Source organism: Lissotriton helveticus, chromosome 6 (genome assembly GCF_964261635.1).
Source record: "Lissotriton helveticus chromosome 6, aLisHel1.1, whole genome shotgun sequence".
Classification (NCBI taxonomy): domain Eukaryota; kingdom Metazoa; phylum Chordata; class Amphibia; order Caudata; family Salamandridae; genus Lissotriton; species Lissotriton helveticus.
In genome coordinates this window covers 1,702,225,244-1,702,237,241 of record NC_136067.1, presented here as the reverse complement: position 1 = coordinate 1,702,237,241, position 11,998 = coordinate 1,702,225,244, and the positions used below count along the sequence as shown (strand labels likewise).

The window sequence follows — 11,998 nt, the reverse complement described above, 5'->3', positions numbered from 1 at the left end:
ACAATTAATCCAGCGGTAAAACTTTTGTTCTATTTGTTCAGTAGACAGGCAATTGGCATATAAACTTTACTATTTCCCTGACAGATGGTTGTTATGCTTCACCGAATGAGAGATGCAAGTAGTCGCGCACCCCATCAAATGAGGACTGAAAGCATAAGTCTTTGCAGACCCTGCTAAGTTGCTTTGAGAAGCGGGAGCCGCTAATCACACATGCCTCTTGGAGACACTGTAAAGAAATACAAGATGTTTGGGGAAAAGAATAATATTTATCTGCAGGCGATACTCCAACTTCTTGAGGCCACACTTCTTTGAACAATGAAAAAAGGTAAAGAAGTTTGCAATTGGTGTTTTTAGAAGTGTGGGACATCTCTAGGTCGGAGGACAAACCAACATGATTCTCAGTAACAGGAACTATAATTCTACATATCTTGCATATACAAGATGGTGGTGTCCTGGGTCATTCGAAGGTGTCAGCATTGGATTTCTATATAAAAGCTCAAAGTTTGATCCTATGCATATCTCAACATTCAGGGATCTGACTGGTCACGTTCTTCTCCCACTGCACCTCATTTCCTTGTTTCTGCTATTGTGTTCCAATTTGAATTTTTGTGTTAAGGGTTTTTGATTGTCTTTTCTTCTGAGTTCTAGTTAGCATTCTTGCGTTAAGATTTTTCTTCGTTTTTATTTCTATTTTTTGATTGCATATTATAAGAGTGTTTTCTGTAAATTGTTTGTTTTTTCTTTTCTAAGATACTTCTATGTTGCTTCTGCCATCTTGTACAACTTCTTGGTACCTTGCTTGGTGTCTCTTTACCTTCCTCTCAGACAATCTGCAGGAGAGTGGTGAGACTTCCCAGTGAGGTCACCCTTATCATCCCTCTCGCAAGAAGAATGAGAAGGTAAGTAAATGCGCACAGCTTTTACCAAAAGTTAACACTATAGAATCTCTGCTATAGAGCTCGTAGCTAGATAAAAGTAGTTTTCTATTTGCATGGCTACTGGTCAAATAGTACCGAATATCCTACATTTATTTAGCCGCTGGGTGAAAAGTATTGAATCTCAGCTATTTACCTGGTGACATGGCCCAAACAGTGCAGAAGCTCTGCATTTAGTTAGCTATCAAGTGAATACTAGAAATATCTACTAGTTAGCTGGCCAATAGGAAATGGTGATCTTTGTTTACTCTTTACCCGGGTATTAGAGCTGCTATTTAACCAGAACCAGTGGCCATGTTAATAGTTCCAGAACATCGGGGTAATAGTACATAGTTTCTGCTATTTAACCTGCAACTGGATAAATAAAAAAAGTTATTTATCTGACAGACAGATAAACTGCTACTGACCTTGTTAAAAGTTAGGTTTTGCTGATTATCTCGCTACAGCCAAATAATAATTAACTTTTTGAATTTACTTGAGCACCTTGTAATTAGAGAACTTTCTTTTCTATTTGCTTAGCTCCTGGATACATTTGATATGATTCCTGTTATTTTGCCAGGTAAACGTTAATAATTACATTGCTATTTTCTACCCTCTAGTCAGGTAGAATCATTAGTATTTAGCCGTTTTCTGGTAAATGATCTTTTAGTCTGTTTTTCCTTTTGTTATTTTTTGCTAAATGGAACAAATTCCTTACTATTTAGACAGCGTTGGAGAGAAACTTTAATATTTCCCCAATGGCTGGTTAAATATACCATTTTATTCAACACCCACCAAAGCAAAAAGGTTCTCCAAGCTCAACCACATTTTAAGGACAAAACAAGGAGAATAACAGCAAGCTTTATAATATATTTACTCAACTCAAGCATATTTATCCATGCAGTTCCATTTTACAGATCCAAGATAGAGATAATGCATATTAGCCGGTCACATTAAACTATTTTCAAAATTTACTGAAAAAGAAGTATATTTCATGGGCGGAAGAGTGAGGGGAACTTGGTTTTGCCTTCAGAGTCCTCAGAAAGTTGAAACCGTGAACGTGCCAAAGATTTTGTTTTTCCTTGTGGAAATAACCCAGAGGGGAGAGTAGGCGTGCGGTCTTCAGAAGGTAGAGTGGACGGTGTTTTACGATACTTGTAATTGTCAGGAGAATCTCTGTCTTCATCCATTGTTTCAAAATGGACAGTGTTGCCATGTGGACTTTTGTACGGTCTCGTGGGTGAACAAGTGCAACCCGGACAGTCGGGAGACTGACACTCGTCTACATCCTCTTGGCCGGTGAACGACTCTGATGACAAGGGTGATTTTAATCTTGAGGAGTGCTGGTGGGACGATGGGATTTTATGGGCTTGCACTGTAGAGGATGAGCTGTCTGAGACTGAACTGGAGTTCTCTTTGTAAGTTATATTCCCTTTCCCCTTGGGCAACATTGGGGAATGAGAATCCCTTTCGAGTAAAGAATCCATACTGGGAGGCCTAAGAAAATTCACTTTCCTATCTCTCTGTGTGTTATCACTTTGTTGATCAACTTTTTTTCCAGTAAATGTTCTTTTTTCATGAAGCATGAATTTTTCTGCAATTATGTTTTTTTCAAAAGGACTACTTTTTTCAGGAGAACTGACGTTTTCAAGAGGTCTTCTGTTTGCTGGTGGCAAGCTGGTTCTAGAAGGTGTGGCATCTCTAATATGCATGCTTGATTCAGGGTGCTTCATGTCGCCAGCATCCGCCATGTCGATGGAAGGCATAATTATTTCATCAGGTATTTGGCTTTCAGGCAACTCCTTCTTCTCAGAAAGGTCCTTTGCTTCAAGTGGGATGTCTTTTTCTAGAAGTTTTTTTTCCAGATCCATAGTTTTTTCAATTATAATGTTTTTGTCAGGAATGAGGTTCTTATCAGGTAGCAGGTTTTTATCAACAAAGAGGTTTTTGTCAGAAGGCATGCTTTTTTTACGAAACATGCTAGCAGCATACAATTTTTTTTCTGATGGTTTGCTTGAATATTCTTTAACTATATCTGTCGCCCAGCACCTAAAAAAGTTGAAATACGTGTTATTTATTTTGTTAATAAATGTGCATGCACTGAAAAAGAACCAAAATGCATACTAACTTTGACACCTTAGTGGTTTATGACTTTAGTGCACAATTTTTTTTAAATTAGACAGAACGTACATACAATGGTATTTCTTCTCTAAAACTCCCACTATAATTTATCTACAAACCCCTAGACACAGAAAAAAAACAGCATTCAAAGAACAAAAGACAAATTGCTTTTCTGATAGCATAGTAAGCATGACTACAAACTATTGAGTGTCAGACGTCCCGAAAATTATTTACGGCCTGCCACGACACAGTATTGGACCTGTCATCCTTGGAAAAAACAATGTAGTGTGAGTCCTTACTAGATTTGACTATGGGGAAGAGAAGGGGCACAGAGATGTGAGAGGCTGAGTGAAATATATCAAAGTCTGAAGAAGCGTTGTCCAATATTGTGGCTCTCTTTCTTACCTTATCGTTCTCTATTTTACAACCTCTGACCTTCATCTCCTGCATGATTCCATTTCACTGCAAAGGGGACCTTAAAGAACTTCTGGCTTAGGGTACTCAGAACAGTTCTCTCACAGATGAAACAGTGACTTGTTGAAATGTATCAGGTGAGGCACAATAGAGAACAAGGAACGTGGGAAGGGCAGGTCTATGGGAACCTAAGTACACCAGTGAGTAGGAGGTAGAGAGACACATGTTAACATGCAGGTCTAGAAGACAGAGGAAATAAAGGCAGAAACAAAAGGGAGCCTAAAGAGGGATGGACCCATTCAGAGGGCCCTTGTTTATACATCAGTAAAAAGTAAGTGAAGGTAGGAGCAAAAAAGCTCCTTGTGTGCCTTTCATGTGCCAGATGGAAAATTTGAAAAATACTACTTTAGCAAATCTGCAGTGTCAAAGCAATAGACACAGTCCTGTTGCTACTTTTTATATCCTTCAAACTACCTTAGCTTTCAACCCGGTAGTACTTTAACATAGAAACTCTGGCCAAACCTGAAATTTGCATTGACATATATTGCACTGGATGTTGAAAGCAACAGTTGTAAGCTGGTTTTGCTATCCTCCGATCCCCAATATTTTGCTCTTGAGAGTTGGTGTTTTCACCTCTGTAATACTGCCTATGATCTTCTGAAGAATCTCAGCCACATGTACTCAGTTTAAAGGGAAACTGTTTATGATTTTCTAAGTGTCGTAAATGTCAATCTGGTAAGACAACTGTATGTATTCTAGACCCTTGTGCAGCTGCATGGAGCACAGAGAATAGGGCAATTGGGGTGAAGCACATGTTTCCTTTAGCTCCTCCTATAACACAGGATGTTATTTTAGATTCAACATTTATCCCGGTCCATTTCTTAAGGATGTAGTCCTATTGTATAAAATGTAATTGCAGCGTTGTGATTCGCTTAGGGGAGGGGAGGGAGGCTGCCTGTGGCTGCTTCCTGTTTAGGAGAGCAGCAGGAAAACACAGGACCAGGCCAGGAGCTGAGGTGGCGCGGGACCTGGGAAGGTACGTTTTTATTTTATTTTAATTAAACCCGTCCTGCCTTCCCCCGCGCGACCCCTCCACCTGCCCCTCATGTAGGCCGCAACTGACTAAAAGCTCCTTATAGTTGAGATATGAAATCAGTATTTTGCAAGTAACACTAGGATGGTTGTGTTGCTACTATTCATATCCAGTTGGCTAGATAGATTGCGACAATCTATATCCTTGGAAAAGGAAGTTGTTTGACCGATCAGCGTTAGAGTGGTCTTACCCCCAACATTTTGCCTTCCTCTTCTACTTTTTCTAACCTTGTTTTTGCTGGTATGTGGACTCTGCACACTTTACCGCTACTAACCAGTGCTAAAGTGCTTGAGCTCTCTCCTCAAAACATGATAATATAGGCTTATCCGCAATTGGCATATTTAATTTACTTATACGTCCCCTAGTAGGTCTGATCTTTGGGAACAATGCCTCATTGTGGAACGACTCCTGGTGGCCTTCCAAACTGTGACCGTCACCAAATCTGACAGATGATGCCTGCAACTTTGGCATCATTCTGGACAGCAAGCTCACCATGAAAAACCAGAGAAAAACAGTCTCCTTCACCAGCTTGCCACATGTTCCTATTGTGTAGTTCCCACTAATCCGTAGGATCTGTGCGCTTGTTGGAGAACATAAACTTTGGGTGAGGTGCCCGACTGATTCCCAGCACACCGTAGGATATGTTAGCCTAGACACCTGCTAGCTCACAGTGCCATCATAAGTCCCCTGTCCTCACCAAGGAGCGAATACTTTCTGGCAACCACTGAACATGACAAACCTGACCCCTCAGGCATCGTGGTAACAGATCAGAACCTTTCCCACAGTCACCCGTGCTTACTTGTGCTCAGAGAAATAGACAGAGAATACACAGTGGGACGTTTTCAATATGTTCATTGAACTAACATTATTCTTGTATAGAATACATGTGTTCCGATAATCAGTAGACAGAAGCAGATGAAAGTGATTACAAGCACAAAAAGAGTAAATAGTTGATACAGTTCTAACAATGTAGTAAAACTGTGTATATATGCAGGCATAGGAAACAAGGCAGTAATCCAGCGTACTCCTACTATGCAAACCATACTCTGTGTGTACCTAGAGTGTGTGTAGGTGTGAAGCCAATCCTATTACCTGGTGGGAGAGAATGTAGGCGCACGCCTTGGTCATGAACTGGACACCTCTCACTGAGATGTTAGACTGCTGCGTGGTGAAGTCTCAGCATGCAGGGACCCTCGGTGTCAGGTGAAGGGCCTCCCCTGCTAATCTTTTGGGATGCTCATTATTTATAATAGAAAGCATCCTTGTGATAGACCTATAGATTAGCAATGTTATGGATATGTAGATAGCCCTATCGCCCCGTGGATGACGATAGAACTAAATTTGTACATTGTGCATAATAAGGCCTTGTACATTGTGTCCGAGGCATTTTGATAATGTTATGAGAAGCTAGATGTATAAACAGAAGTAGTTTCAGAGAAACAAATCCACCATTAACACGCACACGAATAGGTGCAAAAGGTCACAGAAGAAATGTTATTGTGCAAACTTAGGCCAATATAAGAAAATGTACGGCTTCGATACTAGGGCCTAACCCGGGCACATAACACTCCGTGAGATCTTCAAATGGCTCCCCTTTAAAACAAGATCTGCTGTCATTCAACACCTAGTCACCAGCTGGCTGTACTACGGTAACTGACTCTATGTAGGAATCACTGCTCACCTCCTGAAAAGACTGCAGACCATATAGAATTCAACTGCCATTCAACTGTATAGAGGAAAAAGCCACCTATAGAGCCGCTATCAAGAACTTTCACAGATTAAAGCGTGCTAAAATGAAAGACTTCTATGCTAAAAAGATCGACTCAGCCAGCAACTCATCCAAATCCCTTTTTAGGTCTCGCATGCGCTGCATAGGAAAGAGACCTTTAGCCATTCATTCACTTTTTGAGGCAAAAACGTGCACACGTTGCATTGCTTTGAATGGCAACGCGTGCACGTTTGGCGATTACCTTGCAGGAGCGAGAGCCGCCATCTGATAGCAATTATCATGCTCGCTCCCAAAGGTAAATGCTGCCTGCTCTCAGCCGGCCGCACTCCCCCCGCGTTTGCTTTTGCTTGTTTTTTAGGTCTCGTGACCTATCAATGCGCATGCGCATTGAGAGAAGCGAGACTATAGGGCTTTAAACAAAGCTTACCTAACTGTGGCGATTTGCTGCTGTGCCCGTGGCTTTTAGGTCAATGCGCAAGCGCATTGACCTAAAATGCGCGTGCACATCACCAAATCGCCGTCTGTTCCCTCAGCCGCATTCCTCCCACACCTTTTGAAGTGAAGCTTAGCTTCACTTCAAAGGCCCCGGCTGCTTCACACCCTCATGCCGCTCTCCCCGCTCCGCCCCCTCCCCTGCCCGCCGTGTGCATTTCTCCTCCCCCCCCTCCCCACAGCAATGCCCTCCGTCTTGTTTCCTTTCTTGTTTCTCTGGGAACTTTGCACTCCGATGACGCTGAATGGAGTGTGTAACATGCTCAAGGCAGGCTGGGCTCACCGGTGGTCCTACACACAGCAGCAGCTGGCTTTTGTGTGTGCCTCTAGCAGTCTCTTTTCTTTGCCTATTGCTAACCTTACTTTCTTATCCAGAAAGCCAATCTTTTTGGTTGCAAACGGTTCTGTGCCACAAATAAGGTTACCAGCCCTTCATTTGTGCCAATCACCATCTCTCTTACTCCTGATATTTTCTACTACAGATAGTTATCGGGCATGGAGATTAGCCTATTTTTTTTTTACATATTGGCACACGAAAACTATAACTCCCAGAAGACACTCGTTTGTTAAATCAAAGCTCAGTTCTACAAACCTGGTGTTCAGTGCACATACATGCAAAACCTGGCAACTTTGCATTAAGCCACCAAAATCTCAGAGCCACGGCAATTCAAGCTCCGTGCATGCATGCAGACTGAGGAGGGTGCAGGGCCTGTACTTTGCTCCCACCTGCAGCCAGAGGTATCTTCTCACGTGCTGCTTAACTTTTTCTGCAGTACAAGCAATGTGCCCACCACAGGCTGCGTCCAGTAGCAGAGGTCGTTACCAGTTAGCAAAGGACTTCCTGATCAGTGATTGTCAGCAAAGCCCAAAGCTATAATGCAGGGCCCTGGATGCTTTTTGAAATGGGATTCCTCCGTCGTCAAGATGCGCATTGTCTGCTTCAGCCACCTTACACCTGCTGCCAGGGTGGTGTACTGGAGCTCGAAGCCATCTCCTCTGCGTTCGGGCCCCGTTCTGATTACCTCTGAGTCCTCCACATCACCTGTTCTTTCACTTTCGCTTTCTCGTTATATGCCCATATACATCTCCCATCACACTCACCCTCACTCACCCTCACTCACCCTCACTCACCCTCACCCTCACCCTCGCTCACCCTCACCCTCACCTTCACTCACCCTCACCCTCACTCACCCTCACCCTCACCCACCCTCACCCTCACTCACCCTCACCCCTCACCCTCACTCACCCTCACTCACCCTCACCCTCACTCACCCTCACTCACCCTCAACCCCTCACCCTCACTCACCCTCATTCACCCTCACCCTCACTCACCCTCACCCTCACTCACCCTCATTCACCCTCACCCTCACTCACCCTCACTCACCCTCACCCTCACTCACCCTCAACCCCTCACCCTCACTCACCCTCAACCCCTCACCCTTACTCACCCTCACTCACCCTCACCCTCACTCACCCTCACTCACCCTCACTCACCCTCACCCTCACTCACCCTCAACCCCTCACCCTCACTCACCCTCACCCTCACTCACCCTCAAACCCTCACCCTCACTCACCCTCACTCACCCTCAACCCCTCACCCTCACTCACCCTCAACCCCTCACCCTCAACCCCTCACTCACCCCTCACTCTCACTCACCCTCAACCCCTCACCCTCACCCTCACTCACCCTCACTCACCCTCAACCCCTCACCCTCACTCACCCTCACCCTCACTCAACCCCTCACCCTCACTCACCCTCACCCTCACTCACCCTCAACCCCTCCCCCTCACTCACTCACCCTCACTCACCCTCAACCCCTCACCCTCAACCCCTCACCCTCACTCACCCTCACCCTCACTCACCCTCAACCCCTCACCCTCACTCACCCTCAACCCCTCACCCTCACTCACCCTCACCCTCACTCACCCTCAACCCCTCATCCTCACTCACCCTCACTCACCCTCACCCTCACTCAGCCTTTCACCCTCACCCTCACTCACCCTCACCACCCTCACCCTCACTCACCCTCAACCCCTCACCCTCACTCACCCTCACCCTCACTCACCCTCACCCTCACTCACCCTCACCCTCACTCACCCTCACCCTCACCCTCCCTCAACCCCTCACCCTCACTCACCCTCACCCTCACTCACCCTCAACCCCTCACCCTCACTCACCCTCACTCACCCTCACTCACCCTCACCCTCACTCACCCTCAACCCCTCACCCTCAACCCCTCACCCTCACTCACCCTCACCCTCAACCCCTCACCCTCACTCACCCTCAACCCCTCACCCTCATTCACCCTCACCCTCACTCACCCTCAACCCCTCATCCTCACTCACCCTCACTCACCCTCACCCTCACTCACCCTCACCCTCACTCACCCTCACCCTCACTCACCCTCAACCCCTCACCCTCACTCACCCTCACTCACCCTCACCCTCACTCACCCTCAACCACTCACCCTCACTCACCCTCAACCCCTCACCCTCAACCCCTCACTCACCCTCACTCTCACTCACCCTCACTCACCCTCAACCCCTCACTCACCCTCACCCTCACCCTCACTCACCCTCACCCTCACTCACCCTCAACCCCTCACCCTCACCCTCACTCACCCTCACCCCTCACTCACCCTCACTCACCCTCACCCTCACTCACCCTCACCCTCACTCACCCTCACTCACCCTCAACCCCTCACCCTCAACCCCTCACCCTTACTCACCCTCACTCACCCTCACCCTCACTCACCCTCACTCACCCTCACCCACCCTCACCCACCCTCACTCACCCTCACTCACCCTCACTCACCCTCACCCTCACTCACCCTCACCCTCACCCTCAACCCCTCACCCTCACTCACCCTCAAACCCTCACCCTCACCCTCACTCACCCTCAACCCCTCACCCTCACTCACCCTCAACCCCTCACCCTCAACCCCTCACCCTCAACCCCTCACTCACCCTCACTCTCACTCACACTCACTCACCCTCAACCCCTCACCCCTCACTCACCCTCACTCACCCTCAACCCCTCACCCTCACTCACCCTCACCCTCCCTCAACCCCTCACCCTCACTCACCCTCACTCACCCTCAACCCCTCACCCTCACTCACCCTCACTCACCCTCACCCTCACTCACCCTCACCCTCACCCTCACTCACCCTCAACCCCTCACCCTCAACCCCTCACCCTCACTCACCCTCACCCTCACCCACCCTCAACCCCTCACTCACCCTCAACCCCTCACCCTCACTCACCCTCATTCCCTCACCCTCACCCTCACCCTCACTCACCCTCACCCTCACTCACCCTCAACCCCTCACCCTCACTCACCCTCACCCTCACTCACCCTCAACCCCTCACCCTCACTCACCCTCAAACCCCTCACCCTCAACCCCTCACCCTCACCCACCCTCACCCTCACTCTCACTCACCCTCACTCACCCTCACCCTCACTCACCCTCAACCCCCTCAACCCCTCACCCTCAACCCCTCACCCTCACTCACCCTCACCCTAACTCACCCTCACTCACCCTCACCCTCACTCACCCTCAACCCCTCACCCTCACTCACCCTCACCTCACCCTCAACCCCTCACCCTCACTCACCCTCAACCCCTCACCCTCAACCCCTCACCCTCACTCACCCTCACCCTCACCCTCACTCACCCTCACTCACCCTCACCCTCACTCACCCTCACCCTCACTCACCCTCAACCCCTCACTCACCCTCACCTTCACTCACCCTCACTCACCCTCAACCCCTCACCCTCACTCACCCTCAAACCCTCACCCTCACCCTCACTCACCCTCAACCCCTCACCCTCACTCACCCTCAACCCCTCACCCTCACTCACCCTCACCCTCACTCACCCTCAACCCCTCACCCTCACTCACCCTCACTCACCCTCACCCACCCTCACTCACCCTCACTCACCCTCACTCACCCTCAGCCTCACTCACCCTCACCCTCACCCTCACTCACCCTCACTCACCCTCACCACCCTCAACCCCTCACCCTCACTCACCCTCACCCACCCTCAACCCCTCACCCTCACTCACCCTCAACCCCTCACCCTCACCCTCACTCACCCTCACCCTCACTCACCCTCAACCCCTCACCCTCACTCACCCTCACCCTCACTCACCCTCACCCTCACTCACCCTCACCCTCACTCACCCTCACTCACCCTCACCCTCACTCACCCTCACTCACCCTCAACCCCTCACCCTCACTCACCCTCACCCTCACCACCCTCACCCACCCTCAACCCCTCACCCTCACTCACCCTCAACCCCTCACCCTCACTCACCCTCAACCCCTCACCCTCAACCCCTCACCCTCACTCACCCTCACCCTCCCTCACCCTCACTCACCCTCACTCACCCTCAACCCCTCACCCTCACTCACCCTCACCCTCACTCACCCTCAACCCCTCACCCTCAACCCCTCACTCACCCTCACTCTCACTCACCCTCACTCACCCTCAACCCCTCACCCTCACCCTCACTCACTCACCCTCACTCACCCTCAACCCCTCACCCTCACTCACCCTCACTCACCCTCAACCCCTCACCCTCACCCACCCTCACTCACCCTCAACCCCTCACCCTCACTCACCCTCAACCCCTCACCCTCACTCACCCTCACCCTCACTCACCCTCAACCCCTCACCCTCAACCCCTTACCCTCACTCACCCTCACCCTCACCCTCACTCACCCTCAACCCCTCACCCTCACTCACCCTCAACCCCTCACCCTCACTCACCCTCACCCTCACTCACCCTCACCCTCACCCTCACTCACCCTCAACCCCTCACCCTCACTCACCCTCACCCTCACTCACCCTCACTCACCCTCACTCACCCTCACCCTCACCCACCCTCACCCTCACTCACCCTCAACCCCTCACCCTCACTCACCCTCACCCTCACTCACCCTCACCCTCACTCACCCTCAACCCCTCACCCTCACTCACCCTCAACCCCTCACCCTCACCCTCACTCACCCTCACTCACCCTCACCCTCACTCACCCTCAACCCCTCACCCTCACTCACCCTCAACCCCTCACCCTCACCCTCACTCACCCTCAACCCCTCACCCTCAACCCCTCACCCTCACCCTCACTCACCCTCAACCCCTCACCCTCACCCCCTCACCCTCATTCACCCTCAACCCCTCACCCTCAACCCCTCACTCACCCTCACTCTCACTCACCCTCACTCAC

General features: G+C 49.2%; 1 protein-coding gene across 11 annotated transcripts in view; it reads right to left on the bottom strand.

Annotated features, from left to right (window-relative positions):
• Positions 1-1,771: 1,771 nt before the first annotated feature.
• Positions 1,772-11,998, bottom strand: part of LOC144763708 (uncharacterized) — a 2,434,724-nt gene continuing 2,424,497 nt past the window's right edge. For 9 of the 11 annotated variants that reach the window (XM_078649561.1, XM_078649562.1, XM_078649564.1 and 6 more), the window contains one exon: positions 1,772-2,963. In XM_078649561.1, the coding sequence (XP_078505687.1) occupies positions 1,907-2,963 (1,057 nt within the window). In that variant the 3' untranslated portion in view covers positions 1,772-1,906. The remainder of the gene's footprint in view (positions 2,964-11,998) is intronic. The other 2 variants (XM_078649571.1, XM_078649572.1) reach the window with 1 other exon arrangement.